At 35.7% G+C, this 27,679-nt stretch overlaps 1 protein-coding gene across 2 annotated transcripts in view; it reads left to right on the top strand.

Moving 5' to 3' along the window:
- FUT9 (fucosyltransferase 9) overlaps positions 1-15,531 on the top strand; it is a 219,567-nt gene extending 204,036 nt beyond the window's left edge. For both annotated transcript variants that reach the window (XM_070073763.2, XM_070073764.2), the window contains one exon: positions 3,802-15,531. In XM_070073763.2, the coding sequence (XP_069929864.1) occupies positions 3,810-4,889 (1,080 nt within the window). In that variant the 5' untranslated portion in view covers positions 3,802-3,809 and the 3' untranslated portion in view covers positions 4,890-15,531. The remainder of the gene's footprint in view (positions 1-3,801) is intronic.
- The last annotated feature ends 12,148 nt before the right edge of the window (positions 15,532-27,679 follow it).

The raw sequence follows: 27,679 nt of genomic DNA, 5'->3' as shown, positions 1-27,679 counted from the left end.
ATGGCTACTGTTAAAAAAAAGTTGATCTATGTTTAGCTCACAGATATGTTCCAAGTAGCAAATGATAAGCTCAATTGTCTGTCTTTCTTAAAGTTTTAGCCAAGTACTGAATTCTGTCCTATAGTATCACAGGAAAATAGTCCTTAATCATAAAGAGAAAAACCAGAGAATTTAAAATAACAAATATCTAGGTGTCAAAGCAAATGAGAAAATGATGTTACATGTCTGTACGATTTATTCAAAAAAGATTGTAGACAGCAAGAAAGAGCATAGCTCAATGGTTAATCTAGTTACTTATATTTGTGGCCTTCAATGTCCTCATCTGTAATAAAAGGCCTTCTTCATAGAGATTATATATGGATTAAAGGAAACAATGTGTGCAGGCTGCTTGGCTCAAGACCTGGTTGAGAGTGAGATTTCCTTAAACAGTGGCTATTACAATTGTAAGCTGATTATATTGAATCGACATTATTTATTTAGAGAGCTTTTGCCATTGCATTTCAATTAAAAAGGGATTTAAGGAAACTTTCAATCAGAGCATGTCTGAAAACCATTTAACACTGGTCTCACAGAAAGAAAACATTGCAAACGTGCATATTGGTTCCAGTAAGAAGGGTACATGTCTGGTAAGTTTTCTCAGTGTTTGAAGCCCAGGGTCTACGAAGAATGGAGTGATTGTCCAACTACTTAAATGTAGAAAGAAGAACCAAATGTAATTAATGCCCATAAAACTATTCCAGAATTGCATCATAATATATTTTCAATGCTGTTGATTACTAAATTGTTGTATTTTTTCCTTTTTGTGTATAGTTCAGATTAACTTTTTAACAACTTTTCATTGTGTTTTTGGATAGCAAGATTGTAATTGGCTTCACAAAATGAGTAGCCCTGTCTGAAGAATGTCATCTTTTTTATTTGCTAGTATGATTTTAAAAAATAGTGATAGTATTCCTATTTATGAATTAATATCCCTCCTGCAAAAACACTCAGGCCAGTGTTTGTTTTTAATTATTTTTAATTGGCATTTATGAATGCCACTTCTCTAGTCAGAATTTCTGTATTTTTCTTTTCTTTTGCCAGTATTAGTATTCCCCTACTGGTATGAGGATACAATTGTTTTGTCAAGTCTTTCAAATTTGTTAGCATAAAATTACTTAAAATAGTCATTTTAAATTTATGTCTATGTTAAATCAGTAATTATTCATTTTTTAATATTTAATTTGAATTTCTCTTTTTTCTTTATTATCTCTGCCTAAAGGGGGTCCTAATATTTTCAGATTGTGACATTAATCATAATCTGAAATTTCTGCTCCCAATTTTAATGGCTTTCATTATTACTTTATTTTACTTCTTATATCTTTATCTTTGTTCTTTTTTAGCTTTATCAGGTTTTTTAAAATCACCCTTTTGTAAACTTTTTGTTCATTATTCATTTATTTGAGAGGAAGAGAAACAGAGAGAGAGCTCCTATTGGCTGATTTATCCCCAAATACCTGACTCCTGAACCAGGAGCTGGAAATGCAATCTTTGTCTCCAGTATGGGTGGCAGGATTCCCACCACTTGAGCCATTGTTGCTATAAAGGCTACCTTGCTGTCTCCCAGGTCCTACATAAGAAAGAAGCTGGAGTCAAGAGCCAGAGCCTGGAAGCAAACCCAGGCAGACTTTTGTGGAACCCAAACATCTTAACTACCAAGCTAAGCTCCTGTTATCTTGATTTGCTTTCCTGAGTAAACAAACGTATTAATTAATTTCCTGAAAAATATGTAAACCTACAGATTCCCATCTAAGTTTTGGCTAACCACACCACAAAATTTGGCATATAGCATTTTTGATGTCATTGAGTTCTAAGCAGTTGAGTTTCCCTTCATAATTCCTTCCTGATTTTTCTCCATAGTACAGAGGTTATCAGTAGTTTAGTTCCTGGATATATTTAATGTATACTTTCATAGCTTTCTTTTTTATTAATTAAAGAAACAAAATTAACTTTGACAGGAAGCTATAATTTTTTATTACAAAAGCTCTGGTCTTGAAGTGTTCAGGAATGCAATGTCCAGAATTTTTGGACTCACAAAGTCAAGTTTTTTTACTGAGAGAATTCCATATGCCTTAAGAAAAATTACAAAGCAGAAAATACATATTTTTTAATGTTCACATCCATTTAAATTATACATCATAATTAAATTATGGACAATTTCTCCCTTTTTTCTGAGAGAAAATATCTAATGTTTCTACACAAGTTTTGAATGAGATTTCAAGATATTTTAATGAATCCAAAATGGATAGATAGTATTATTTTGGTGAAAACAAAAATATAAATTTCAGAGGCTCAGTAAGAATATGACTGAAAAACAGTTTTGTAGATACATTGCATTATGTTTTTGTGTTCATGTTCACAAATAAACATGAATTTCAAAGAGAATAAAAACCTTTAAGACACTTTTTTTTAAGCCAAATGCTTGCAGTGTGGGCACTGAGTCTAGTAAGTTTAGGACATCCACATCCCGCATTAGAGTACCTGGGTTCAATAGCCAGCTCCATTTCCTGACAACAGCTTCCTGCCAAGGCAGACCCTGGAAGGCAGCAGTGCTGGCTTAAGTGTTTGGGTCCCTGCATTTCCACAGAAATCATGGCACAAGTTCCTGGATCGTGACCCTGGTCCTTGCCAGATCCAGCAGTTTCAGGCATTTGAAGAGTTAACCAGTAGATGGAAGTTTTCTCTCTTTCAAATAAATAAAAATATTTTAATAGGAACCTTTACTCAACTTTTTAGCCACAAAGTTTTTCCATGAAATGTAATTATTTTCTTTTAAGAATCCATTTATTTTTGTACTACCAATATGCTATTGCAAAGACAGACTTTTTTAAAACCCTAGTATCACAAAAGTGAAAATTATGTTCTAATGCAAAGAGAGAATTTGATTATTACTTGCTTGTAGATGTTGAGTACACTAACAGATTATTAAAAGTAAACAAGGAAATTTATAAGAAAAATATGTGAATAAAAATATGGCACCGAGAATTTTTGTTTTCTCAAAATTTATAACATTATACATATTTTTAAAAATAAGATGTCAAATCAAGAACAGCCATTTTGCACCAGATGATTATCCTGATGCATTTTTTTTGATAGGCAGAGTTAGTGAGAGAGACAGACAGAGAGAAAGGTCTTCCTTCCGTTGGTTCACTCCCCAAATGGTCACTACGGCCGGCGCACTGCGCCGATCCGAAGCCAGGAGCCAGGTGCTTCCTCCTGGTCTCCCATGCGGTTGCAGGGCCCAAGCACTTGGGCCATCCTCCACTGCACTCCCGGGCCATAGCCAAGAGCTGGACTGGAAGAGGAGTAACCAGGACAGAATCCGGGGTGCTGGCGCCACAGGCAGAGGATTAGCCTGGTGAGCCACAGCACCAGCCTATGGTTATAGTGGAATCAGTATGCTGGTAAAGAAGTGATCACATCAGCTGGGAGATGTTTACAAATCTTATGGGGCGTCAAGACACTAAAAATTTCAGCGATGGCTTTCTTAATAGTTTGTGCTCTGCCACTTTTCTAGAAGTTTATAAAAACAGAATAGGTAGGGTGGCATTGGACAAAATGTAACTTGGCTTGAGGATATGATACTATTACAGGAAACTTTTTTTAAAAGTAATTTATTGGCTTATATGAAATCTGTATTTCTTTCCATGGAGTTGATTTTGTGATTGAGTGTGCTTTAGGATATGCAAACTGTTTGTGTAGAAATGCATGTATGATTATCTCTTCAGCCTTGCCCCTACCTTCCGCTCTTTCTCTGTTTCACAGAAGAAATTATGACATCAACATCCAAAGGAATTCTCCGCCCATTTTTAATCGTCTGCATTGTCCTGGGCTGCTTCATGGCATGTCTGCTCATTTACATCAAGCCCACCAACAGCTGGATCTTCAGCCCAATGGAGTCAGCCAGCTCAGTGCTGAAAATGAAAAATTTCTTCTCCACCAAAACGGATTATTTTAATGAAACTACTATTCTAGTGTGGGTATGGCCATTTGGGCAGACCTTTGACCTTACATCCTGCCAAGCAATGTTCAACATCCAGGGATGCCATCTCACAACAGACCGTTCACTGTACAACAAATCTCATGCGGTTCTTATCCATCACCGAGACATCAGTTGGGATCTGACTAATTTACCTCAGCAAGCTAGGCCACCCTTCCAGAAATGGATTTGGATGAATTTGGAATCACCAACTCACACTCCTCAAAAGAGTGGAATCGAGCACCTCTTCAACCTGACTCTGACCTACCGCCGTGACTCAGATATCCAAGTGCCTTATGGCTTCTTGACGGTGAGCACAAACCCCTTCGTGTTTGAAGTGCCAAGCAAAGAGAAGCTGGTGTGTTGGGTTGTAAGTAACTGGAATCCTGAGCATGCCAGGGTCAAGTATTACAATGAGCTAAGCAAAAGCATTGAAATCCATACTTATGGGCAAGCATTTGGAGAATATGTTAATGATAAAAATTTGATTCCTACCATATCTACTTGTAAATTTTATCTTTCTTTTGAAAACTCAATCCACAAAGATTACATCACAGAAAAGCTCTATAATGCTTTTCTGGCTGGCTCTGTGCCAGTTGTTCTAGGGCCATCTAGGGAAAACTATGAAAATTATATCCCAGCAGATTCATTCATTCATGTGGAAGACTATAACTCTCCCAGTGAGCTAGCAAAGTATTTGAAGGAGGTTGACAAAAACAATAAGCTATACCTAAGTTACTTTAACTGGAGGAAAGATTTCACTGTAAATCTTCCAAGATTTTGGGAATCACACGCATGCTTGGCTTGTGATCATGTGAAAAGGCATCAAGAATATAAGTCTGTTGGTAATTTAGAGAAATGGTTTTGGAATTAAAGCTTTCCATTATTTGCATACTTGGTAAAATATTTTGATGAGATATTATCCAAGTTTTGAGGATAAGAAGAAAAACAATGTTCTTCTTTTATGTCACGATTTATTTTTATCAGTCTCTCTTGGGTAACATGTATATTTTATTGGAGATTTTGAAGAGCTCGGCATTAGCAATCATTCCATTTGATTTTAAATTATCCTGTATATACCTAATTATGTGCACTGAAAAATAATTTATTCTTCATTATCGTTTGTAAACATTGTTTTTTCACATTTCATAGTTGTCTGTAATGTAAATTGTTATTTGATTGTTGTTTCTACACTGATCAGCTGTTTAATCTATTTGAGAAATGAAAATACACATCTTAAAATATGAAAGATTTTCACTAAACATTATAATCTATAGTTCCACGTTTGCATAATATAACAAAGAGAGAATGTATTATAATTGAATTCTAACTTCTTTGACTTCAAAGTCGAACAATGTGTCAAATTGTCGGTAATGGATCTATGTTTACATATCTACCACATTTGTGAAGGCAGAGTTCACAGTGAATGAGAAGACGTGAAGCAGAACAGTCTTGTCCAGGAAGCTTTTAGGTTTCCCATTTATTTTCATTAAGTCGACTTGCAAAGGCAGTACTTATTCTCATGATCTTAGGTTAAATTATTTACCCATCTTTAAATGTCTAATTTGTTGTAACTTTGCTACCTGGGAAATAATATGAATAACACTTGAGAAAATTTAAAGTATTGCTTGATAACACTTACTGTAATAATAAAACAACTCAACCAAAAAAGATATCTATAGGCATAAACCATATTTATAAATGTACCATTTATGCACAATTTTAATTACTTATCAATTGAAAGTATTTTTCTGAAGCCCCAAGATTTAAACAGTTTGATTTTACCATATGAACAAATAAGTATAGCATTTGAGAGGTATGTCCTCTCATTTATGAAAAACTTAAGTAAAACTATTATCAGATAATTGTCTGCACCACTTCCCTACATATGGTTAAAGAAGGGAGAGAGACAATAACTCAAAAACGTGTCAAGAAGCCAAGCATATGAGAATATAATCCAAGATAGTAGGTGGGAAAAGCCAAGGTGTTTTCAAGGAAAACACTCCCCAAAAGAATCTGTATTACTTTTATTCCATTCTGCCCATCAAAAGAATGAGAATGTTCTGATGATATCTATAAGGGTCTATCTGTAACTAGTCCTATAACATGTTGATATCAGCAGAACTGAAACCCACAATCTTCTTCACCAAATAGAAATTTGAGAGATAAATTTTCATTCAGTAAGAGTAAAGCAGGCCCAACAATGAAGACTGCCTTGTGAGAGGGATTTCTTCCTAGTATTGGAAGAATTAGAGCAAAGGAAATTTCTTTCATTGGATATAAAATTGTTTGATTCCCAAGTTCATTTCTTTAGCAATGACCATACAATTATTCAGTGTCAGGCAGTGCCAACCATAGTCAACACAGAGATGAAGATGAGCAAGATAATATTGCTGCCTTAAAGAAGTTAACGATTAAATGGAGAAAGATATGAAAGTTTCCTTTCAACTAGAGCCTGAGTCTATGTTTATGCTTATACTACTCTCAGAGGAGTATATATGGGTCACTGTAGGTGTTATTTTAAAAAAGTATCAAATTTCTCCAATTGCTTAGCTCTTCACATGTTTCTTAGCTGCAAACTTTGTCTACTCATTTGACACAACATAGATGTCCTCCGTATTATCTCTTCTAACCAAAGTGCAACAAGAAATACAACATATGTCTGCATAGTTGCCCTCCTAGAAAAGCAAAGCTCTCCACTCATGTTTATTATATTGTCAAATTGTTAAATAGTAAATTCATGTGATTATACTTACTTTATCATTTTTTAGCCTATGAAGAATATAAGGATTTAAAGAGGGTTTATTGCAAACAAGTGTAGAAAGCATCTGTTGTCTTTGAAAGTAGATAACCTGTCAGTATCTTTTCAATCTGCCTTTTCTATATGGAGAGATCTGAGGGCAGTTGTCTATGTTGTTGAATCTGGGCTTTTTCTTGAACTATGAATAGGATTATATGCTGATAATATGACCCAAATCAAGGAAATATTCCTAAGTGTTTAACTGGTGCATCTGTAAGTGCAAAACCTGTTCCCAAGGTCCTGAAGCATAAGTTTTCTGAATTTGAAATGTCAAAATGAAAGATTCAACTGAATCCTTCAGTTCTGGGCCCACTGATCTGTGAGACAGGGTTAGAAGGAACTATAGCAATGCTATAAATAATTTGTTCTTTCTATTTATGAGTTAACTATATTCAGAGATATTATTTATTCAAGAAACACATTCACACACACACACACATACCCCATGCCCTACAGCTACAGTAGGTAAGATTAGAATTTAAAGGCCATCTCTCTCTCTTTTTTATGAGATTCATTTATTTATTTGAGAGGCACAGATACAGAGAGAAAGACGGACAGAGATACAAATAGAGAGTGAGATCTTCCATCTGCTGGTTGACCCCCCAAATAGCTGCAATTTGCGGAGCTGGGCTGATCCTAAGCCAGGAGCCAGGATCTTCCTCTGGGTCTCCCATGTGGGTGCAGGTGCTCAAGCACTTGGGCCATCCTACACTGCTTTCCCAGGCCATTAGCAGAGAGCTGGATCAGAAGCAGAGCAGCTGGGACTCAAACCAGCACTCATATGGGATGCTTTACCTGGTACACCTCATGCCCTATCTCCCTTAATACAAAGTTCCTTTTCATTGGATTCCAACCTCATCATGGAAGTATATCTAGATTCCTATAAATGTGAATGTCTTATTGGCATTTTTTGGAATCTTTAGAACGATACTCTGTGTGGAAGAACTTTGGCTTTGGAGGTATACAGGAAATAAAACATTAAACTTGCTAGCATTCTTCCTGGTTTAAATAGTATAAGAGCTGAGCTTTCTCAGAGGAAATGGGTTTTTATTATATTTAAGTTAAACATGATTTTCAAGAAGGTTCATAGTTCTTAGCCAGTCCCTTAATAAATCCTGTGGATTGCAATTCTTTCTAAGGATGTCTCATGTGAAAGATACATTGATTCAATAAAATAGTGGTTATAAGAACAAAAATTATTCCTGGGGAAATTTGTGTATATAAAAACAGGGCATTGAAAATGTTTTATTTTGAAACATCAAAAATGTTGCTTACAATGTTCTAAATATCTAAATATTAATTATTATAGGCTTTACTAATAAGACTCTATGCTGAATTGTCAAAACCTGCAGTATTATACTCTGAAAAAGAAAGATGTGACAATCATATATTTTATGACACCATTAATTTGACAATATAAAGAAGTATCTGAAAAAAAAAACTTAGTGGGAAGCTAATATCATCTTGAAATTTTTATATTTACTGTAAAATTTCTGATAGTACTAACATGTGCAGACATTATTTCAATTGTGAGAATTTAGAAAGTTCAGAGCATTTAAAGTGTAAAGCAACAGAATGTTTAGGAAATTTATTGCTGAGCCTTTAAATACTTGCCTCCAAATGGAGGCTAAATATGAAAAGAATAGGAAATGATACTACTGATATATATTTTTTGCCTGTGCATTTTCAAACTAGATTCCATGAGTCTTAAGGTAATCACCTAGAAAATGTCTTATTTTTCCTTAATTAATATGTTACTAAAACAAGTTTTAGTTCCTTCCATTATGACTTTGTGCTTGATCATATCTTTGAGTTCCCTTCAACTCTAGTCTCCTTTAGGGAAACTTCCTAACACATTATAATAAAGCTCTTAAATCACAAACTTCAGAATCTAAAGAATAAGCTTGGTGCCTTCTGCAGAGAAAGTTCTCAACAAACAATTGTTGAGTGAATAAATGAGTGTCATTCATAGTCATCAAATTGCTTTGGCTAATGTAGTGACAGTACCAACTTATTGGGACCAATAGGAGGTTTTTTATATTTATATGATTGTTCACTTTGCTGCCTGCATGCATAAGGAAGCCATTGTTTACTACATGCTAAGGCCCCAAAAGAACTAAAACTGCAAGAAAGATTTAGAAGATTTGGAACATGTTAACATTCTATTCAAATAGTAGTAACATACCAACTGTTTCAAATAACTGTTTCTAATAGTAAAGAAAATTAGTATTTATGGAGAATATAAAGTGCAAGCACTGTGAAGAGCAAATATTTATTATCAAACTATGCATGGAGAGAAATACCATTTCTCTCCTCCCTAACTTCATTTTGTTGTATTGCAAATATTAGTCAATTACAATTTTTTTCCTTGATGTCTCTCATCTAGAGATTTTATAGCATTTTAAAAATGGTTGAATTCCACTACTCTCTGAAGTGATCTCCTAGTCAGTAATTCATATTGAATGCTTCCATATTCATAAGCATTTTATAAAACAGTCAACAGAACCTGAATGAAAGCAAGCTTTCTACACTAAGCATATGAATGTTATCCTAGGTTATTAGTTCAACAAACTTAATCTTGAGAAATATATTTAATCTCTTTGGGACTTATTGTTGTTCATGTGTAAAGAACCTAACCTTGATTTTTTTTTTACCAGAGCTTAAAATATAACATGTGCTCAGTTAATTAACCTTCTCCTTTATCTCTTCTCTCCCCTTAGAAATCTAAATAAGTCTTTTGTTTGTAACTCACTACTCAATGAGTCTTTACCTGCAGAAAAACAATATACTGGACATTATTTTAAAATATTTTAGGTTTTTCTGTGCTATATAATTTTTATTACATTGATCTAAAACACTTACTGATGCAAAACATTCAATGAGGTAATGAAAGCAAGTAAGGTAATCCTCAGCTGACAATAAAACAGCATAATTTCAGCAATCTATATTGAATACATTAAGAAAATTTAGTTATTTTTAACAGTTAATATACATTCATGCATTTGACTGACTTGGAAACTAATTTTTGTTTAGAAAGCACCTCTACAACACCAATCATCTTTGGTCAGTATCACAAAAACACGATTCCTACGTCACTTGATCTGAAATCACTACTGTTTATTAATAAAGCTATTCTTAGGGTCTGTCTCATGAAATTGAAATCTCTTAAAATAATTTCAAAAAAGCATTATCTTAATATATTTCCTAAGTTATTTTGTAAGCTATCTTATCCTAAGCCATCTGTTCTCAAACACATATGACTTAGAATTTCCTGGGTCTGCCGTTTGAGAATCATTTGAAAGATTATTTACGATATACAGCTTCAGATTTTCTGTATCTGGGATGGCTGCTGGAATCTGTGTTTTAAATATCTCCCCCAAAATTTTGTTTTGCTGACAGTTTGAGATCAGTGTCCTACCTGTAAAGTGGGAAATATTCTACACTCAAATAATAAGAAATAATTGTCTTTCTTTAGTTTAGCTGAAATCATACATCAGTGGAGTATTCTTCTACTTCAAGATCCAAGACATTTTCAATGCCTAATTCTTTCATCCATGAGCTTACAACTCACTGATTTTTCTTGTTTTGGGGGGGTTAAGTTATTTACAGTCTCCAGGCATTCTTTCAAGTTGTGAGTGGCTGATAGCAGTAATTCTGAAGCCTAGATAAATATTAGGATCCTCTAGGGAAGCTTTAATTATGAGTGGTCTGTCCTCATTTCCAAAGATCTGACCCAAATGGTTTAAGGAAGGATACAGAGTCTAGAAGTTGTAAATACTCCACAGGTAATCTAATATGAAGACACTTGTGGGAACCAACACAAACAGCCCTTGGCCTGGGGGAGCTAAAAGGAGAAGAAAAGGTTACACACCTAGAACAAAATATTTCTAATTACCTTTTTAGGTTCTAATTGTATTTTTATGTTTTCAATGGGAAAGACTGGACAAAGACAATGACTAGGTTCCTTTAGAAGCACAAAATCAAATGACTTTGTGATCTCTTTATCCATTGCATGTGATTAAGAAACTGCTTCAGTGGTTCCACCATCCTTGTCTGATAGGTAGAAAGGTAATTTGAAACTGAGCTATGACAAGAAGTCATAGCACATGGATTTAGAACTAACAGCTGTCTCCTTCACTAGTTGGGTCCAAGTTCCTTGACTTCTCTTAGCCTCAGATTTTGCATTTCTGAAGTGAAGGTAACATATTTCTGATGTGCATTTTTTTGTGGAGACAAATGGAATTATATTCAAGTGATTAGATAATAAATGTTCATTTATTATGCTTTAGCTTTATGGGAGATAATTAGGAAGAATCCAGAGCTATTTCCTTAATTTCAGTTCTAACACTAAGGATGTTAAGCAGATAGCTTATAAGAATCACTGCAAATTTAAACAAGCCAAAGGAATAATCTTCAGGAGGAATGAAACAAATATAGTGTGAAAGGGAGTATTCACGTCTTCTGTAATTACTAAGTAATGGAAAGGGTATGGGGAGCAGCAGTGGTGATAAATAAGCATTGTTTGCATTACTGAGCACATGTACCATTTGTTAAAATAATTGGAATCCAAGCAGGCCTAATTTTCCCTCACTGTTATGAGAAATCAGTAAATGAATAGCTTATATCCGTTGCTATAGCTCAAGTCACAGAATGAAATAGCATGAAAGTTCTCTGATTTTCTGATAAGGAAAGAAGGCTAGAAAAAGTCAATAACTTGACTTAGAGATTAGTTAATCAATGTTAGGGAAAATCATAACATCTGCATCTCCTTTTCCTAGAGTTAAAAAAAACAATAAAAGTTACTTTTGAAAATCTGAGTATAAAATCAATATACAGGGATATATTTTATTAGTGGTGCAGAAATAAAATAATTATTATTCAAACTGTGATTGACTACTCCAATTGCTAATTGCATAATAAATAGTTCTGACATGCATTATCTCAACTGTTTATGTACACAATTTTTAAGTTGTATCATGTTAAAACTAAAGGGTAAACTTAAAGAGTCTACATCTTGTTTGAAAAAAAAGAATAATATCCAAAACAGCATTTTAAAATAATTCTTATGTTCATTTAAAGAACATTAGAAGTGTTTATTGCTAGGACATCAGAAAAATCCAAAAACAGAATTATTGTTATGAATTATCTGGCAACCAATACTTTTGAATTAGTTGTATATATAAGATATGTACAGTTAGAGCTTGCTGGAATTTCATTGTAAAAAATAAATACAGGTTTTACCTGAAAAATTTTAAGGACAGTTTCCACAAAGAGGTATATTAACTGTGGTAATACAGATGGGTTACATTCCATTTTGATTAATGAAGGTGCAGGAAATAGAAAAGCAGGCTTGCAGAAATGATACTCAAACACTGAATTAACAACACAGGACTACTTAGGTGAGAAATATGCACGTGCCCGTGTGTCCACATTCCCAGTCTCAGGTTGGCCTCATTAGCCCTTTATTCCCTTAGCTGAGGAAATTGTGAAGACGCCATCCTCTGCCAAGGTGAGATTGCTGGAAGAAGGCCTATAGGGAGTGGAACAAATGTCTCCAGGAACTGTAATGAGGTCAGGCATTGCGCAGTGATTTTCCTCTTTAAGAGCCTTTGAGCAAGCCAAGGATATCTGGCTGTTTATGCAAAACTTAAAGCAGTCTTCTTTCAGATAATAGATGACCTGTCTCAAATAGTTTATTATTTTAAAACAAACGAAAAACCATCATATTTGAGATTAAAAGCTTACTTTAAAAACTTTCAGCTTATAGATGCCCCACATTCAAATCAATGACAGCTCCTGCTCTTTAAGATTAATAGTCTACCCATCCCTGGAATTGGATCACAGAGGTTTTAAAACAGAAAAAAAGAGCAAGCAAGTCTGTATCTAGATTCAGGTTCACAAACCTGCAGAAAGGAGTAAAGTGTCAACAACAAAAGAAGTAAACTAAGGATCAGAGCCCTAGTTCTAGTTTGCACAAACTACTGTGTAATTTCACCAGCATTTCTGGGTAACAGATTTCTCATCTGGAAGTGGAAGGAGGTGGACTATATACTAGAGTCGCCAAGAATATCTTAATACATCTCTTAGTTGATTAGAAATTATTACTCCATTTATCTGACATGGGGCATGGGCTGCCACATATTCTAGATTTTTTCTTTCATTTCTTCCTGCTCCCTACCACGTGGCCCTGTCACTGCTCTATAATGTGAACAATGAGGAAATGGGAATCATGAGAAATAGAGGAAAGAGGTTAATAGACATTTTCTTCAGGAGCTCTGATTAAAGAGTTCTGAAAAATAAAGTTTCAATAAAGTTCTACAAGTGAAGAGTGGAGAACTTTACATGTTTCATCTCATTCCCTCAAGAACACAAATAGTGATAGACAATATCAATACCTAGTAAAAAAATACAACTTAACTCTAATTTTAAATAAAACAACTTACACTCAAGTAAGGAAGGGCAAAATTATCACATTAAAAGAAAATGTGCCAATTCCATCCAATATGTGAATTATAACATTCAGTAACCTATAAGCTATTTGATGGTAATTGTATGTTTTATTGTTGTAAAATAATTTTGCACTATTGTATTGTCATATTTAAGCAAACTCTTAATATCCTGAAACCTAATGCCAAATGTACAGTTTATAGGTTCATGTTATTTCTGATAAGCATTCAATTGCATTGTGCTAGTAGTTGTTTAATGCTATTGACTTTGTGTGTACAATTGCCATGCAAACCCAATAGGGTTGTTGTAAGCACACTAAATAGTCATCTGGATTTTTATAGATAAAATCATACATTGACCAGAAATCACTTTTCTACTTATTTTTTTGTAGAGTATTTTTCCACATTTGAAAAAAAACATGGATTATTTTATATCAAACATCAGCTTTTATTTAATATTGTATTTTATTAGCCAGTGCATGTTTGAAATATGATAGAAATTATATGATATTAATGTTGTGTTTATATTAGGTTAAAATAAAAATGCATGCATTTGGTTAGTCATACAGATTTGGGAATACTTACACTGCCAACTCACACATGGGCTCCATATCAATCCATGTGCATGATTCAAAAGTCCTTTCTAAACAGTTGGTAAAGTGAAAATGTCACTAGTGCTTATGAGCCAATAGCCAATGCTACTTTGCATTTTTCCCAATTTTGCAGCATATTGTGATATATTTTCCCCATAAATTTTCTTCTTGGAGTTTATTGTTGGCAGTAAAATAAAGCAAATAAAATTATTTGTTGGGAAATGATATAATTTACTGTACAGAATCTTAATATTATAAAAGCATGAAGATGTGAAAAAAATACTTAACTAGTTCTATTCTATGGACACAAAACTGTGGCAGCTTTTTCCATAGTCAACAAAGATATGTCTCTTTTTACACTGCCAAAGTCAGTACAGTACTACTGCCAGGGATGGGGATGGGGCAAGGGAATACTTGAAGCCAGGTCTGCATAACACTAAATTGAATAGTAACACAAATATTCAGGCAGTGTAGACAGCCAGTCACTATAATTGGTAGGGGAAAAAAAGTGGACCTAGCCTTTTTTCTTAGTAATTTAAATAATTTTAAAATTGTAAAAAGGGTATGAATTTTGGCTATAGAGGCATGCATTTGCATGCTGATAATTTACAGCAGTCTTTGTGAATAACAAAAAAATACTGCATTCAGAGAAGTTTGTTTTGTTTTGTTTCTAGAAAATATACTTGTGCTTTTGAAAGGGCTTAATTCCAAACAGGTAATGTGTCTGGACCAATTACCCCTTCCGAATGAATTCACTCACTGATGATAATATATTAAGACTAGAACATAGCTCTTAGTAACTTAAAACACCAATATAAGAATTTACACTGTTGGAAAGTAATTCCATTGCTCTATTATTAAGACAGTGGGAGTCCTATTTATACATTTATTTATTTATTTATTTACAGAAGATTGGTTCCTTCGAGTTCAATTTTAACAGCTTCAGTGAAGTTAGTATAATCATAAGGAAATATGACTCTAGCTACTATTCCAAGTGAAAATTATGCAACTGAGTTTTGCTGCATCCTGGGAGTTAAGCAGTAAATCAAATGAGGAGTAGCCAGTCCTAGCAGTGTGGAGGTCAACTTCACCAACCAAGATGTTGTGTATTTGTAACATACAGCAAATATTGATCTGGACTCAGTTTGCTACCGCATTGTACCATTCATTTATTCAACTTGTAAATAACATAACATTTTATGGCAGCTAATCAAATGTTTTAATAAGCCATGAAAGGCAAAATGCCATAGAAAATCTGTATATTCAGCTATTTGAAGAATCGTTCATTCCAAAAATTAAACTGGAGACACCATTTGAAATGTCTTTCCCTTAAAAAGTGCTATGACAATATAGGTTCACACTCATTGCTGTCTTTCTGAGCTTATAAATATACGGTGTGACTGCTATAATTTTGTGAAATTTTGATCAGCAGTTATGGTGACTTCTGCAATCTGTGCTAAGATGCCAAGGCAGAAATACATGTATAAAAAATTTGAACCTGTATGTGTAAAAAGAAACCTCTTTCTTCGGTTATTTTTCTTATATTCAGTGTAAGTATCTCACTGATTTAACACTGGAGTTACTTCTTGGATGTGAAAATAATGATGTTCTATTCAGGCCTAATGAATTCCTGTAATGTGAATATTTAAAATAAAAAGATTTAATTTGAATGTACAATAGTTGTTGCTGGTTATTTGTGATCTATTCAAAATCATTGACTTGTGAACATTCATTTTCACTTGCATGCAAACTGAGAGTATTGGTATTGATTGAATTAAACTTTTGAAAATAAAGCAAACATATTTTCTGGATAATTCACTTAAAAAATCTGAAAAGGGCAGTCAGCATGCATCTGTGAACTGTTTATACTAGTTTGTTTCCTTAATCTTGCATTGTTTTAATGGATTCAGGACTGCAGTTAGATCCACTCATGATTGTGCTTGTGTATACAGAGAACAGAAAGCTACCAAACCCTCTTTATCTTGCCTTGATACTATCTCTGAAGATATCTCACTTTGTATCTTCAATTATCCACTCCCCTACACACTCCCCTGACTGTATTCTAAAATCCCAGGTGGACTATTATGTATTCATTATAGATTTCTCTCTTTAGCCATTTACCTCTGTCCTTTAATTGCCTACTGTCATCTAATTTTCTGCAGATCCAATGACTTGAACAGCAGACTCTGAGATGATTTCTACACCTAATGTTTCATTTACTTAATAACCTTATTATAAATTATGTTGCCTTAGTCAAATGCTTAGAAATCACAGTTGATTCTTCCTCCCCCTTTTTCTGCACATTGATTTGACCATTAAATGTCTTAAATAGGAGGTGATTTCAAAAATTCTTGGAAAATGTAATTGAAAGGTAAGTTCGTTAAAGCTTCAAAAATCTACAGTAAATATTGTCACCAGGCAGAATAACAAGAAGGGTGATAGTGAGAGAGAATTCAGCAATAGTACTGAGTAATCATTCATTTTCCAAACATCATATACTTAAGATCTTTAATTCATTCTCCAATATTTGGAGGATAAATTCCTCATTTGGTATTGGGTTACAAACTGTTCTTTAATATTTGACTTTTACCAAATTTTCTAAGTTCTTATTTGTTTTCCCTTTGCATTGACCCATCACATTTTCTCTTCTATGATACTTCCTACATCATGCTGTGAGCTTTCAGCATCCTTAATATTACACTCAAGAGTCATATCTAGTATAATGAAAAAAATATTTGAGATGTAAAGTACATTTCAGAGATGTTCAAAGGCCAAGACAGAGGTAAGATAATTAGCATTTTGTGAAATAGTCCTTGAAGGAAGAATTCAGACAAGCAGAGAAGACATGTGGATAGACCTTCAAATGGGAACATGGATCGTCATCCTTGAAGACAGGATACATTGATTTCCAACGTGTAGTCACGAAGAAGAGTGTTAGGTAAGACATTAGAGTGTTCAAAGACGTTCAATAAATAGGCAGCTTGAGACACAAACTGATAAATGTAGAGTAGCTTGATTGATTTGAATTGAATTAGTTTTAATTGATTTATACTACAGAGTGAGTCAAGTCATTGAAAATATATGAGCAGACATTTGAGTGTACAAAGCCATGAAACATCATTTTAAAATTCTGTCATTAAACAATGTAAACTATCACCATAATCTCTCATACATCCTCCTATTGAGTTTTCTATGTGTGCTAATGAAAAGCATCTCTCTTTTGCTAAAGAGAAACAGTATTGTGGTGACTCCCAGTGTCTGGGTTTGGGGCTGGACAGCTGACATTGAGCGTTCGATGACAAATGTCTTGCTTCCAATTATGTGTACTTGGGAAGATTATTTCACCTCACTTCACCTCAGTTTTCTCATGTAGAAGGCAAGTGTAATAACAACATCTTCACTACAGGATTCTTGTAAAGAATAAATGAGTTAATACATATATGAGATTTACAACAGAACCTGACAGAGTAAGCACTCAGTAAGTTAGTTGTTACCTAAAAATCAACACCAACACTGAAGGATATAGATCTTTCTTCAGTTACTTCAGTTACTGCTAAGTCATCTTCTTCTAAAAAATAGTGTGTTATTAAAACTTAGAACTCCAGATTAGTGCTAGATTTTTGGGTAGACCAAGACAAGTTCAAGAATATGACTGGATATATCCTAGAGACAGGAAAAATACTGTATTTTTGATGGCCTACATTCAATGGTCAGGTATCTGAAACAAAAAGAATTCATAGAAAACATGCTCTGCTTTGGAAATTACCATATCTAAAGTAAGCTGTTTGGGAGTGAGCAGTTAGCCTAGTGGTTAAGATGCCATATCAGAGTGACCAGGTGAGATTTCAGCTCCAGCTCCTGACTAGCTTCCTGCCAAGGCAGACCTTAGGAAGCAGCAACTATTGCCCAAGTAATTAGGTTCCTGTCACCCCCATGGGAGACTTGAAATGCATTCCCAACTCCTGGCTTTGTCCCTGGTCCACCCTTGGCAGTGGCAGGAATATGGGAGCAAAAAAGTAGATGGGAGCTCTCTTTCTGTTTCTCACTCTCTGTGTATCTCAATTAAAATTTTAAAATATAATAGTAATAAAGTAAGCTGGTGAAAGTGATAACTCAGAATGTATCATATTACAAGCAGCACAGAAATCATTTTGAACATGGAACTGGCCTGGGAAAAACTGCACACTCTTTTCCAAACTTGTGATGGAATTTAGTCCTCTGGTTCGTTTACATTCCCTCTATCTTTCACAGTAAAAAATTTTGAAATGGCTTCAAAAATTGATATGCTCTAGCAAGCAAGAAAATGAGCCCAATGTCCAGAATTTCTGTGACACGCAATCGCTTAAAAGGGGCAGAATAAATCAATATTTAATAGTTAGTGTCATTTTTTTTTTTTTTGACAGGCAGAGTTAAACAGTGAGAGAGACAGAGAGAAAGGTCTTCCTTCCATTGGTTCGCCCCCAAATGGCCACTATGGCCGGCCCGCTGCACCTTTCCAAAGTCAGGAGCCAGGTGCTTCCTCCTGGTCTCCCATGCAGGTGCAGGGCCCAAGCACTTGGGCCATCCTCCACTGCACTCCTGGGCCACAGAGCAGAGAGCTGGCCTGGAAGAGGGGCAATGAGGACAGAATCCGGCGCTGCAACGGGGACTAGAACCCGGTGTGCCGGCGCTGCAGGCAGAGGATTAGCCTAGTGAGCCGTGGCGCCAGCCTTAGTGTCATTCTCAGTTTACCAGATTTTGCGATATATAAATATTAAACCCCAAAAGCTTTAGGTAAACCCAAAACTCAGTATTTTAATCATTAAAACCATAAATACTTCAAGCAGAAATAGTATTTTAGATATTATGAATTTGAAGCATAAGAAAATGGTTGTTCAGCCATTTGTCCAATTATTAAATTTGTTAGTATATATTATTTATTTTACTTAAATGGCCATGTTTGCAAATGATAATTCAGGTTGAACACTGCATCAAATGGTGTCCCTGAAATTTATGTCTAAAGTTAGGCTAGTGTCAAATATTCATTCTTCATCTTGCTCAATGAATAAAAATTAAATCAATGGTCAAAAATACCTTTGAAAAATGCTCCAAAATATTTATATATTTAATTTTCAGAGATTCACAATGCACTATTGTCTATTCAAGTAGCCAAGATGTCCTTCAATAAAGACATTTGTTTTATTTGACCTAGCATTTCTCAAATGCATTTTAAGATAGAAACTGTTTTCTATAATGTTTACATCCCAGAAAGTAGTGGTCTAATTAACACTCTGAAAAACCCCTGCTCCAAGGCCAATTGCCTTTTGATCTACTATATCATCAGCTCAATATTATAAGGCACTTGAGTCTGAGTGGTATTTATTGATGCCTATTATATATATATATATATACATGAGAGAGAGAGAGAGAAAAAGAGAGAGAGGTTTTCCATTAGCTGATTTACTCCTCAAATTCCCACAAAAGCCAAGCTGAAATCAGGATCCTGGAACTCAATCCAGGTCTCCCACATGGGTGGCAGGGACCGAAGTACTTTAGCCATTACCATTGCCTTCTGTAATGCGCATCAGCTGGGAGCTGGCATTAGAAACAGAACTAAAACTTGAATCTGTGCACTCTGATATGGGTTGTGGGCATCAAATGTAGCATCTTAAACATTGCACCAGAGCCCAGCCCATGTCTGACTTTTCTACTGGATTGTGAAGCATTCCCATCTAATCTGTACAGAAAAAAATGCTGTAACTGCAGATGCACAGGCTGTGCCAATCCTGGAAATCAGCAGTCCTGTTAAGATGAAACTGCAACAGGCCATAAAGACAGGACATCTGCTCTGCTTCACGAGTTCAAATCGAAACACTCAACTAAGATGAAGTCAAACTCCCAACTCAGAAAAGCCCAGGAGCAGATGGCTTCACAGCTGAATTCCACCAAACTTCTAATAAAGAACTAATCCTGGGGCCAGCACTGGGGCTTAGTAGGTAAAGCCTCTACCTGCGGTGCCAGCAACCCATACAGGCACCAGTTCATGTCCCAGCTGCAACTTTTCCAATCCCTTTCTATGTTAATGGCTTGGGAAATCAGTGCAAGATGGCCCAAGTGCTTGGGCCCTTGCATACATGTGTGAAACCCAGAAGAAACTCCTGGCTCCTGGCTTCTGATCAACCCAGCTCCAGCTGTTGTGGCCATTTGGGCAGTGGACCAACAGACAGAAGACCTCTCTTTCTGTCTCTCCCTTTCTCTGTCTGTAACTCTGCATCTCAAATAAATAAATGAACCTTAAAAAGATAATCCCAATACTTCTTAAATTATTCAAAAGAATTGAAAGGGAGGAAACCTTCCAAACTCAATTTATGAGGACAACGTTACCTTAATTCCAAAACCAGAGAAAGATACAACAAAAATAGAAGACTATCGACCAATGAACACAGACACAGAAATTCTCAATAAAATACTGGCAAATTAAATCCAACAATACATCAAAAAGAACACCCACCAAAAGCAAGTGAGATTTATCACAGGGATGTAGGGATGGTCACCACCACAAAATCAATAAACATGATACTTCACATCAACACAATGAAAGATAAAGACCTTTTATTGGGGCCAGCACTGTGGCATAGTGGGTAAAGCCATCACCTGCAGTGCTGGCATCCCACATGGGCGCTGATTTGAATTCCGGCTGCTCTACTTCCGATCCAGCTCTCTGTTATCGCCTAGGAAAGCAGTAGAAGATGGCCCAAGTTCTTGGGCCCCTGCTCCCAAGTGAGAGACCCAGAAGAAGATCCAGGCTCCAGCTTTGGATTGGTGCAGCTCCAGCCATTGCAGCCATCTGGTGAGTGAACCAATAGATGGAAGACACTTCTCTCTCTCTCTCTCTACCTCTGCCTTTCTGGAACTCTGCCATTCAAATAAATAAATAAATCTTTTTTTAAAAAAACCATATTATTATTTCAATAGAAGCAGATAAAATACAACACCCTTTCATAATAAAAAAAACCTTTAAAAATTGGGTATAGAAGAAATATACCTCAACACAAACAATAAGTGACAAACTTACAACCAGCATAATATTGAATGGGGAAAAGTTAAAAGCATTTCCACTATGATCTAGAACCAGACAAGGATACACACTATCACCATTACTAGTCAGTACAGTTCTGGGATTTTTAGCCAGAGACATGACATAAGAAAAAGAAATCAAAGGGATGCAAATTAGAAAGAAGGAAGTCAAATTATCCCTGCTTTCTGATAACATGAATCTTTATATTGACTAACCAAAAGACTCCACTGAGAGGCTATTAGAACTCATAAGAGAATTCAGTAAAGTGGCAGGGTATAAAAGCAACACAAAAACCCAGTAGCATTCATATACATCAATAATGATCTGGTTGAGAAAGAACTTAAAAAATAAGTCGCATTCACAAAAACTGTGAAAATTTTAAGCACCTTGCAATAAATCTAACGAAGGATGTGAAAGATCTCTATAATGAAAATTGCAAAGCATTAAAGAAAAAAATGGTAGACACTCAAAAAAATGGAAAAATTTTCCATGTTCATGGGTTGGAAGAATTAATGTCACTAAAATGTACATACTACCTAAAGTAATTTACAGATTCAACAGAATCCCAATCAAAATACCAAGGACATTTTTCACAAACACACAAAAAAAATCGTTATAGAAATACAAAATAACCCTGACTTGCTAAAGCAATCTTAAACAATAAAAACAAAACGGGAGAAATCACAATACAGATTTCAAGACATGCTATGGGGCTCTTATATAGAAAACAGCCTGGTACTGGCACAAATATAGACATGTAAATCAATGGTACAGAATAGAAACTCCAGAAATTATTCCACACATCTAAACCAACTGTTGTTTGGCAAATTAGCTAAACTCATTTCCTGGAGGAAATACAGTCTCTTCAACAAATGGTGTTGGGAAAATTGGATTTCCACATACAGAAGTTTGAAACAAGATCCCTACCTTATACCCTATACAAAAATTAACTCACAGTGGATGAGGAATCTGAAACTAGAACCTGAAACCATTAACACAGGGGACATGCTGCAGACATTGGTCTGGGTAAATATTATTGCTAAGATCCCAGAAGCACAGGCAATAAAAGCAAAAATTGACAAATGGGAGTACATAAAGCTAAGATAATTCTTCATGGCAAACAAAACAATTAAAGTTAAGAGAAGGCTACAGAATGGGGAAAAATATCTGCAAACTCTGCATCTGGTGAAGGATTAATATCCAGAATATTCAAAGAGCTCAATCAACTCATAAGGGAATATCATTATGTTCTTAGAATTATGTCTACAAATCACACTGAGTCTGTTAAAAACTAGTTAAAAATTAAAAATTAAAACAAAATGAATGGGGGGCCAGTGCTATGGCATAGTAGGTTAACCTCCTTCTGCAGTGCCAGCATCCCATATGGGCTCTGGTTCATGTCTTGGCCACTTTTTTCCAATCCAGCTCTCTGCTTATGGCCTGGAAAAGCAGTGGAAGATGGTCCAAGTGGTTGGACCTCTGCACCAGTGTGGGAGACCCAGAAGAAGCTCCTGGCTCCTGGCTTCGGATCAGCTCAGCTCCAGCCTTGCAGTCATCTGGAGAGTGAACCAGCCGGTGGAAGACCTTTTTGTCTGTCAATCCCTCTCTCTGTCTGTTCAAAGTACAAAATACAAATGGCCAACTGACACTAGAAGAAATTCTCAGAATCACTAACCATAAAGGAAATGCAAATAAAAACCACAAACATCTCACCCCAGGTAGAATGGCAATAATCCCAAAAGCAAAAATAACAAACGCTAGCAAGGATGTATAGGAAAAGGAATCCTAATAACATGGTTGGTGGGGATGCAAACTGGTACAACCATTATGGAAGGCATTATGGAGATTCCTCTGAAAACTATAAATAGATCTAATATATGATGCCACTCCTGAGAATATATCCAAAAGAAATGAAATCAACATGTGAAAGAGTTATCTTAATTCTATGCTGATAGCAGCTCAATTCACAAAATAGCTAAGATATGGAATTAACCTAGATGACCTTTAACTGATGAATGGTTAAAGAAAACGTGGTGTATATACACAAAGGAATGTTACTCAGCCATAAAAATGACAAAAACCAGACATTTGCAACAAAATGGATGCAACTGGAGATAAATTAAGTGAAATAAGCTATACCCAAAAAATCTTGCTTTCTCTTATTTGTTGTAGCTAATTTATAGAGTATAAACATTGTGTGAATGTCTTATAATTTATTATACAGTTATTAAGTGTTTCACTGAATCATACCATGAAATCAACAATATACTCTTTTTTCACACATTAAAGAAATGGAGAAGGAGGAATAGTGAGGACTATTAAGGCACTAGCAGTGCTTTGCTCTTAATTTGGGTGTTGATTATGAGTGTGATCAGATGGCAAAAAAACTCATGTATCTATATACTTATGTGCATTTCTTGGTATGTACACTTCATTAATTCATCTTTCAAAAAGATTAAGCCAAAAACTGAATAATAGTTCTACTAGTTATTTCCCCAAACACCTGAGTCCATCCAGTTTCCTCATTAAACTACCTAACAGAACTGTTTCCCTAGTATATAATATGACATGACCAAGAAAATTAAAGGCTGTTCTTATATATTAGAATTTATGAATGTTGAGAGAAAAAGTATAATAACTCTGAACTCAGCACAAAATATTTTGTACAACGATGAGTATTACTGAACAAAGTTCTTTATCTTATTTCTTATCCTTGTCTCCACCCTACCATCTCTAGTATCAAAATCTTTTCAGATATGGTCTTCACTGGAGTGAAGAAACTAGGAAAATCTGAGATCTAGAATTAGTTCTGCCAAATGAAGCAGAGCAGGTACCAAAGCAGTAAATCCAAATTTTCGATATTAAAAGAAAGTTTGTTCCAGAAGGTAAAGCCTTATGTGATTCTCACAGGTGAAGGAATAAAGCAGGGAAGAGGAATGAATGTATCTAAAATTGTGAGATGACTACCAAGAAAGGGAGGCAGAACATGGCAGCATAGGCAGGGGCGTATGTCAGGAACAAGAGAATGAAGGAGGAAGGGTTTCCTGGGATCTGATTCCACTCACCATGAGCAGACCTGGATTCCACAGAAAAATAAATAAATAAAAAATAGAACACTGTTAGTATCTCAGATGCCTTCCACATACCTCTTCTTAATGTATCATCTTCTGAATGATATTTTCAATAAATAATAGGGGTGATGGATGAAATTATTTAGATTATTAGGTTGTTCAGCAAGTATTTACTCCTCACACAATCGTAAGACTGTTGAGGCTACCATTGTGGTGCAGGAAGTTAAGCTTTTTCTTGAGATGCCCACATCCTATATCTGAGTACCCGTTTCAGCTGCTCCACACTTCCAACACAGCTCCCTGCTAGTACAGCTGAAGGCAGCAGATGATGACCCAAGTACTTGGGTTTCTGCCATCCATCTGGGAGACCAGGATAGAGATCCAAGCTCTTGGCTTTGGACTGGCCCTGCCCTGACTATTGTAGGCATCTGAGGAGTGAACCAGCAGATGGAAGATGTCTCTTATTTTCTCCCTCTGTCTCTGTTTCACCCTCTCTTTCTGTCACTCTGTCTTTCAAATAGACTAATTAAAAAAAAAAAAGACTATTCATTCTACCCTGTCGATGCTGGGAGTGGTCATCTTTCTTTGACCAATGGAAGATGGGCAGAAGTAGCAGTGAGTCTATTCTGCCTAGGCTTCAAGAGGCACCACATGTTTTTGACCTCCAACACAAAAATGACATCCCTCAGGGAGCCACGGAGCCTTCATCTTAACCCAGAATAAGACACGAAACAGACTGTGTAGACAAGCAACCTGAATTAGAGCTGCCCTGGTAACCTATAAAATCTCCAGAACAAAAAATGCTTTTTGTATACACTGTTGAGATTTTGTTGGCTACATAGCAATAATTATTTGCTAAATCTCAATAAAGCCTAAATGAGTGGGGGAAAAAAAAAGTGGCACAGAGATCAGGACTTGCAAAATGTCAGGGGCTCAGGAGGAGATTGGATCAAAGGAGAAATGCTGAAGTTCACTGATGAGAAGAGTCCAAATCGTGAGAGCACCTCAAAGTCTTTGGCAGAGTTCTTTACTCTTCCTGGCCTCCACCTGGACACGCCTCTGAGCTCGTAGATGATGCTCTAGAAGCTCCTCAAGAGTAAAGAGGCCAGGAGTTCTGAATTTCCTAAAATCTCATTTTCGCAATGAGGCCAAATATATTAAAGTTCCTGCCTGTGAACACACTTAGAAGCCAACAATCTATTCCAGTGAAGCTGCAGACAAATATTGGAGTGGTTTGAGTAAACTACTTTGTCATAAACTCACTTCAGATGAAATCTCTCTCAAAGACATGCAGTGTTATTAACTGTTTACTCATGGAGAAGAATTTGCTGTGTTGAAGATACATTTTTTACCCAAGTATTCATGAATAAATATGTTGAAAACTGTTTATCAAAAGTAGAAGAGCATTGTTAAAATTTTATTGATATAAAGAGAACAGATTTCATGAATTTCTTAGGTACAGACCCAAGAAGGTAATCATACTTCCCTCCTTCTCCTCCATATCCCCCAATCCTCCTCTTTCCAAGTCTTCTTTTCATTAATTTTACAGACATAATTTTAATTCACTCTATAATCAAAAGCTTAATTCACCACTAACAAAATGTTCAACAAAGAAAAAGTATGAAGCCCACACTTCTACAGGAGTATAAATAAGGAGTAAAAATGAAAAAGAAATAAAATCACTTCTGAAAAGTCAACATACACAGATACAAAGACCCCCTAAGCTGTGGAGGCAAGAATTGGCTTTCTGGGGAAACAAAGGCTGCTGGTCATGTTTGCAGAGCAGAGTACCAAATAGTACAGAGGGAAGAGGGTGAGGGGAGAAGGGGCAGAAAGGAGCTCTAAGGATCTGCAGAGGGTCTTCTGTAGGCATTCAGCTGAGTGAGGACCAAAACATCTACTGGGGGCTGGTAGGAAACAACCTGTAAGAATTAGTAGGCACAATCCTTGGAACTATTGCGAGGGTGGAACTAGTTTGTGTTCCTACCAACAAGGAGAGAAAAACACTGGCATGCGTAACACTTTCAGGATTGCCTCAGCAGGAAAATTAGTAATAGAATAAGGACCGCTGTGATTTTGTCTGACAAAGTTTAAAAGTAATTCTCAACAAAATCAAACCATGTCCAAGTAATTGAATTGTGTCTAAAAGAAACTCAAAGATATTTAAATAAATTTAAAATATTTGCTATCTAAAAAGATAAAATATACAGTATCTGGCATCCAGTCAAAAGTTAATCCATATTAATAAGAAAAAATAAATAGTAATAAATCAATGCTAACAAAGTTGTTTGAGAGTGATACATTTACATACCACAGGGGAATAATAAACTTTTTTTAAAGATTTATTTATTTGAAACACAGAGTTACAGATAGAGGTAGAGACAGAGAGAGAGGTCTTCCATCCACTGGTTCACTCCCCAGGTGGCCACAATTGCCAGAACTGCGCCTGATCCGAAGCCAGGAGCTTCTTCCAGGTCTCCCATGTGGGTGCAGGGGCCTAAGGACTTGGGCCATCTTCTACTGCTATCCCAGGCCATAGCAGAGAGCTGGAATGGAAAAGGAGCAGCCGGGCTTAGAACCAGCGCACATATGGGATGCCGGTGCTCCAGTCCAGGTCTTTAACCTGCTGCACCACAGCGCCAGCCCCAAATAATAACCTTTTTAAAAAGATTGTATTTATTTATTTGAAAGAGATTCAGAGAGAGAAAGAAAGAGAGAAAAAGGGGAAGAGGGAGAAAGGGGGAGAGAGAGAGAGAGAGAGACGATTGATTTTCCATCCACTGGTTAACTCCCCAAATGGCCACAATGGCCAGGCCTGGGCCAGGACTAAGCAGGAGGCAGGAGGCAGGAGCCAGGAGCTTCCTCTAGGTCTCTCACATGGGTGCAGGGTCCCAAGCACTTGGGTCATCTTCTGCTTCCACAGGCACATTGGCAAGGAGCTGGATGGCAAGTGGAGCGGCCTGAACTCAAACAGGCCTCCATATGGGATGCCAGCACTGCAGGCAGACGCTTACCTTTCTACGCCACAACGTCAGCACCAGGATAATAAACTTTTACTTATATTGAAAGCAATGTAGTAATATAATTTGTACTATGGTAATACAAGATATATATATATATAACCTCTCATTATTTAATATCTATTTTCCCAACAAACTTGCTTTCATCATATGTTCTAAAAAACCATTCAGTTGCAGAGAAAAAGTTATTTAACAAAGGTATTTGTTTCATTATATAGAATAAACAAAATAGAAAAGAAAAACCAAAACTCTACACAGGAGAGTTTTATAACTTACACTGATGATACATTATAAAACACCTTGAAAGTAAAATAAATAAATAAATAAATAAATGGAAGTGAAAACACAGATGTCAATATTATGTTTGTGTTATAATTACAACTGTTTTGAAGTGTATATTTATGTATTAGAGTAACAACAAAGTCTGGATATAATATTCCAAAATAAAAATAATTTTGTTGTGTTGGGAACAATATCAATGACTGGAAAAAAAAGTAAATGTCATTGCTACATTTGTTTTACTATACTCCACTACACCTAAATGTTTCTTACAGTGTAGGTGGTCTCTTTCAAATGATCAATTCTTTGAAATAGGTTTTTCTTAGTAATGACAAATTTGCACTAATGCGTCTACATTCATTTATTTTCTCCTAATTATGTCCGAGGGCTAAAGTACA

This window comes from Oryctolagus cuniculus, chromosome 5, assembly GCF_051225735.1.
Source record: "Oryctolagus cuniculus isolate XC-2025 breed Fujian yellow rabbit chromosome 5, ASM5122573v1, whole genome shotgun sequence".
In the NCBI taxonomy this organism is placed as follows: domain Eukaryota; kingdom Metazoa; phylum Chordata; class Mammalia; order Lagomorpha; family Leporidae; genus Oryctolagus; species Oryctolagus cuniculus.
This window is presented reverse-complemented; position numbering and strand designations above follow the sequence as displayed.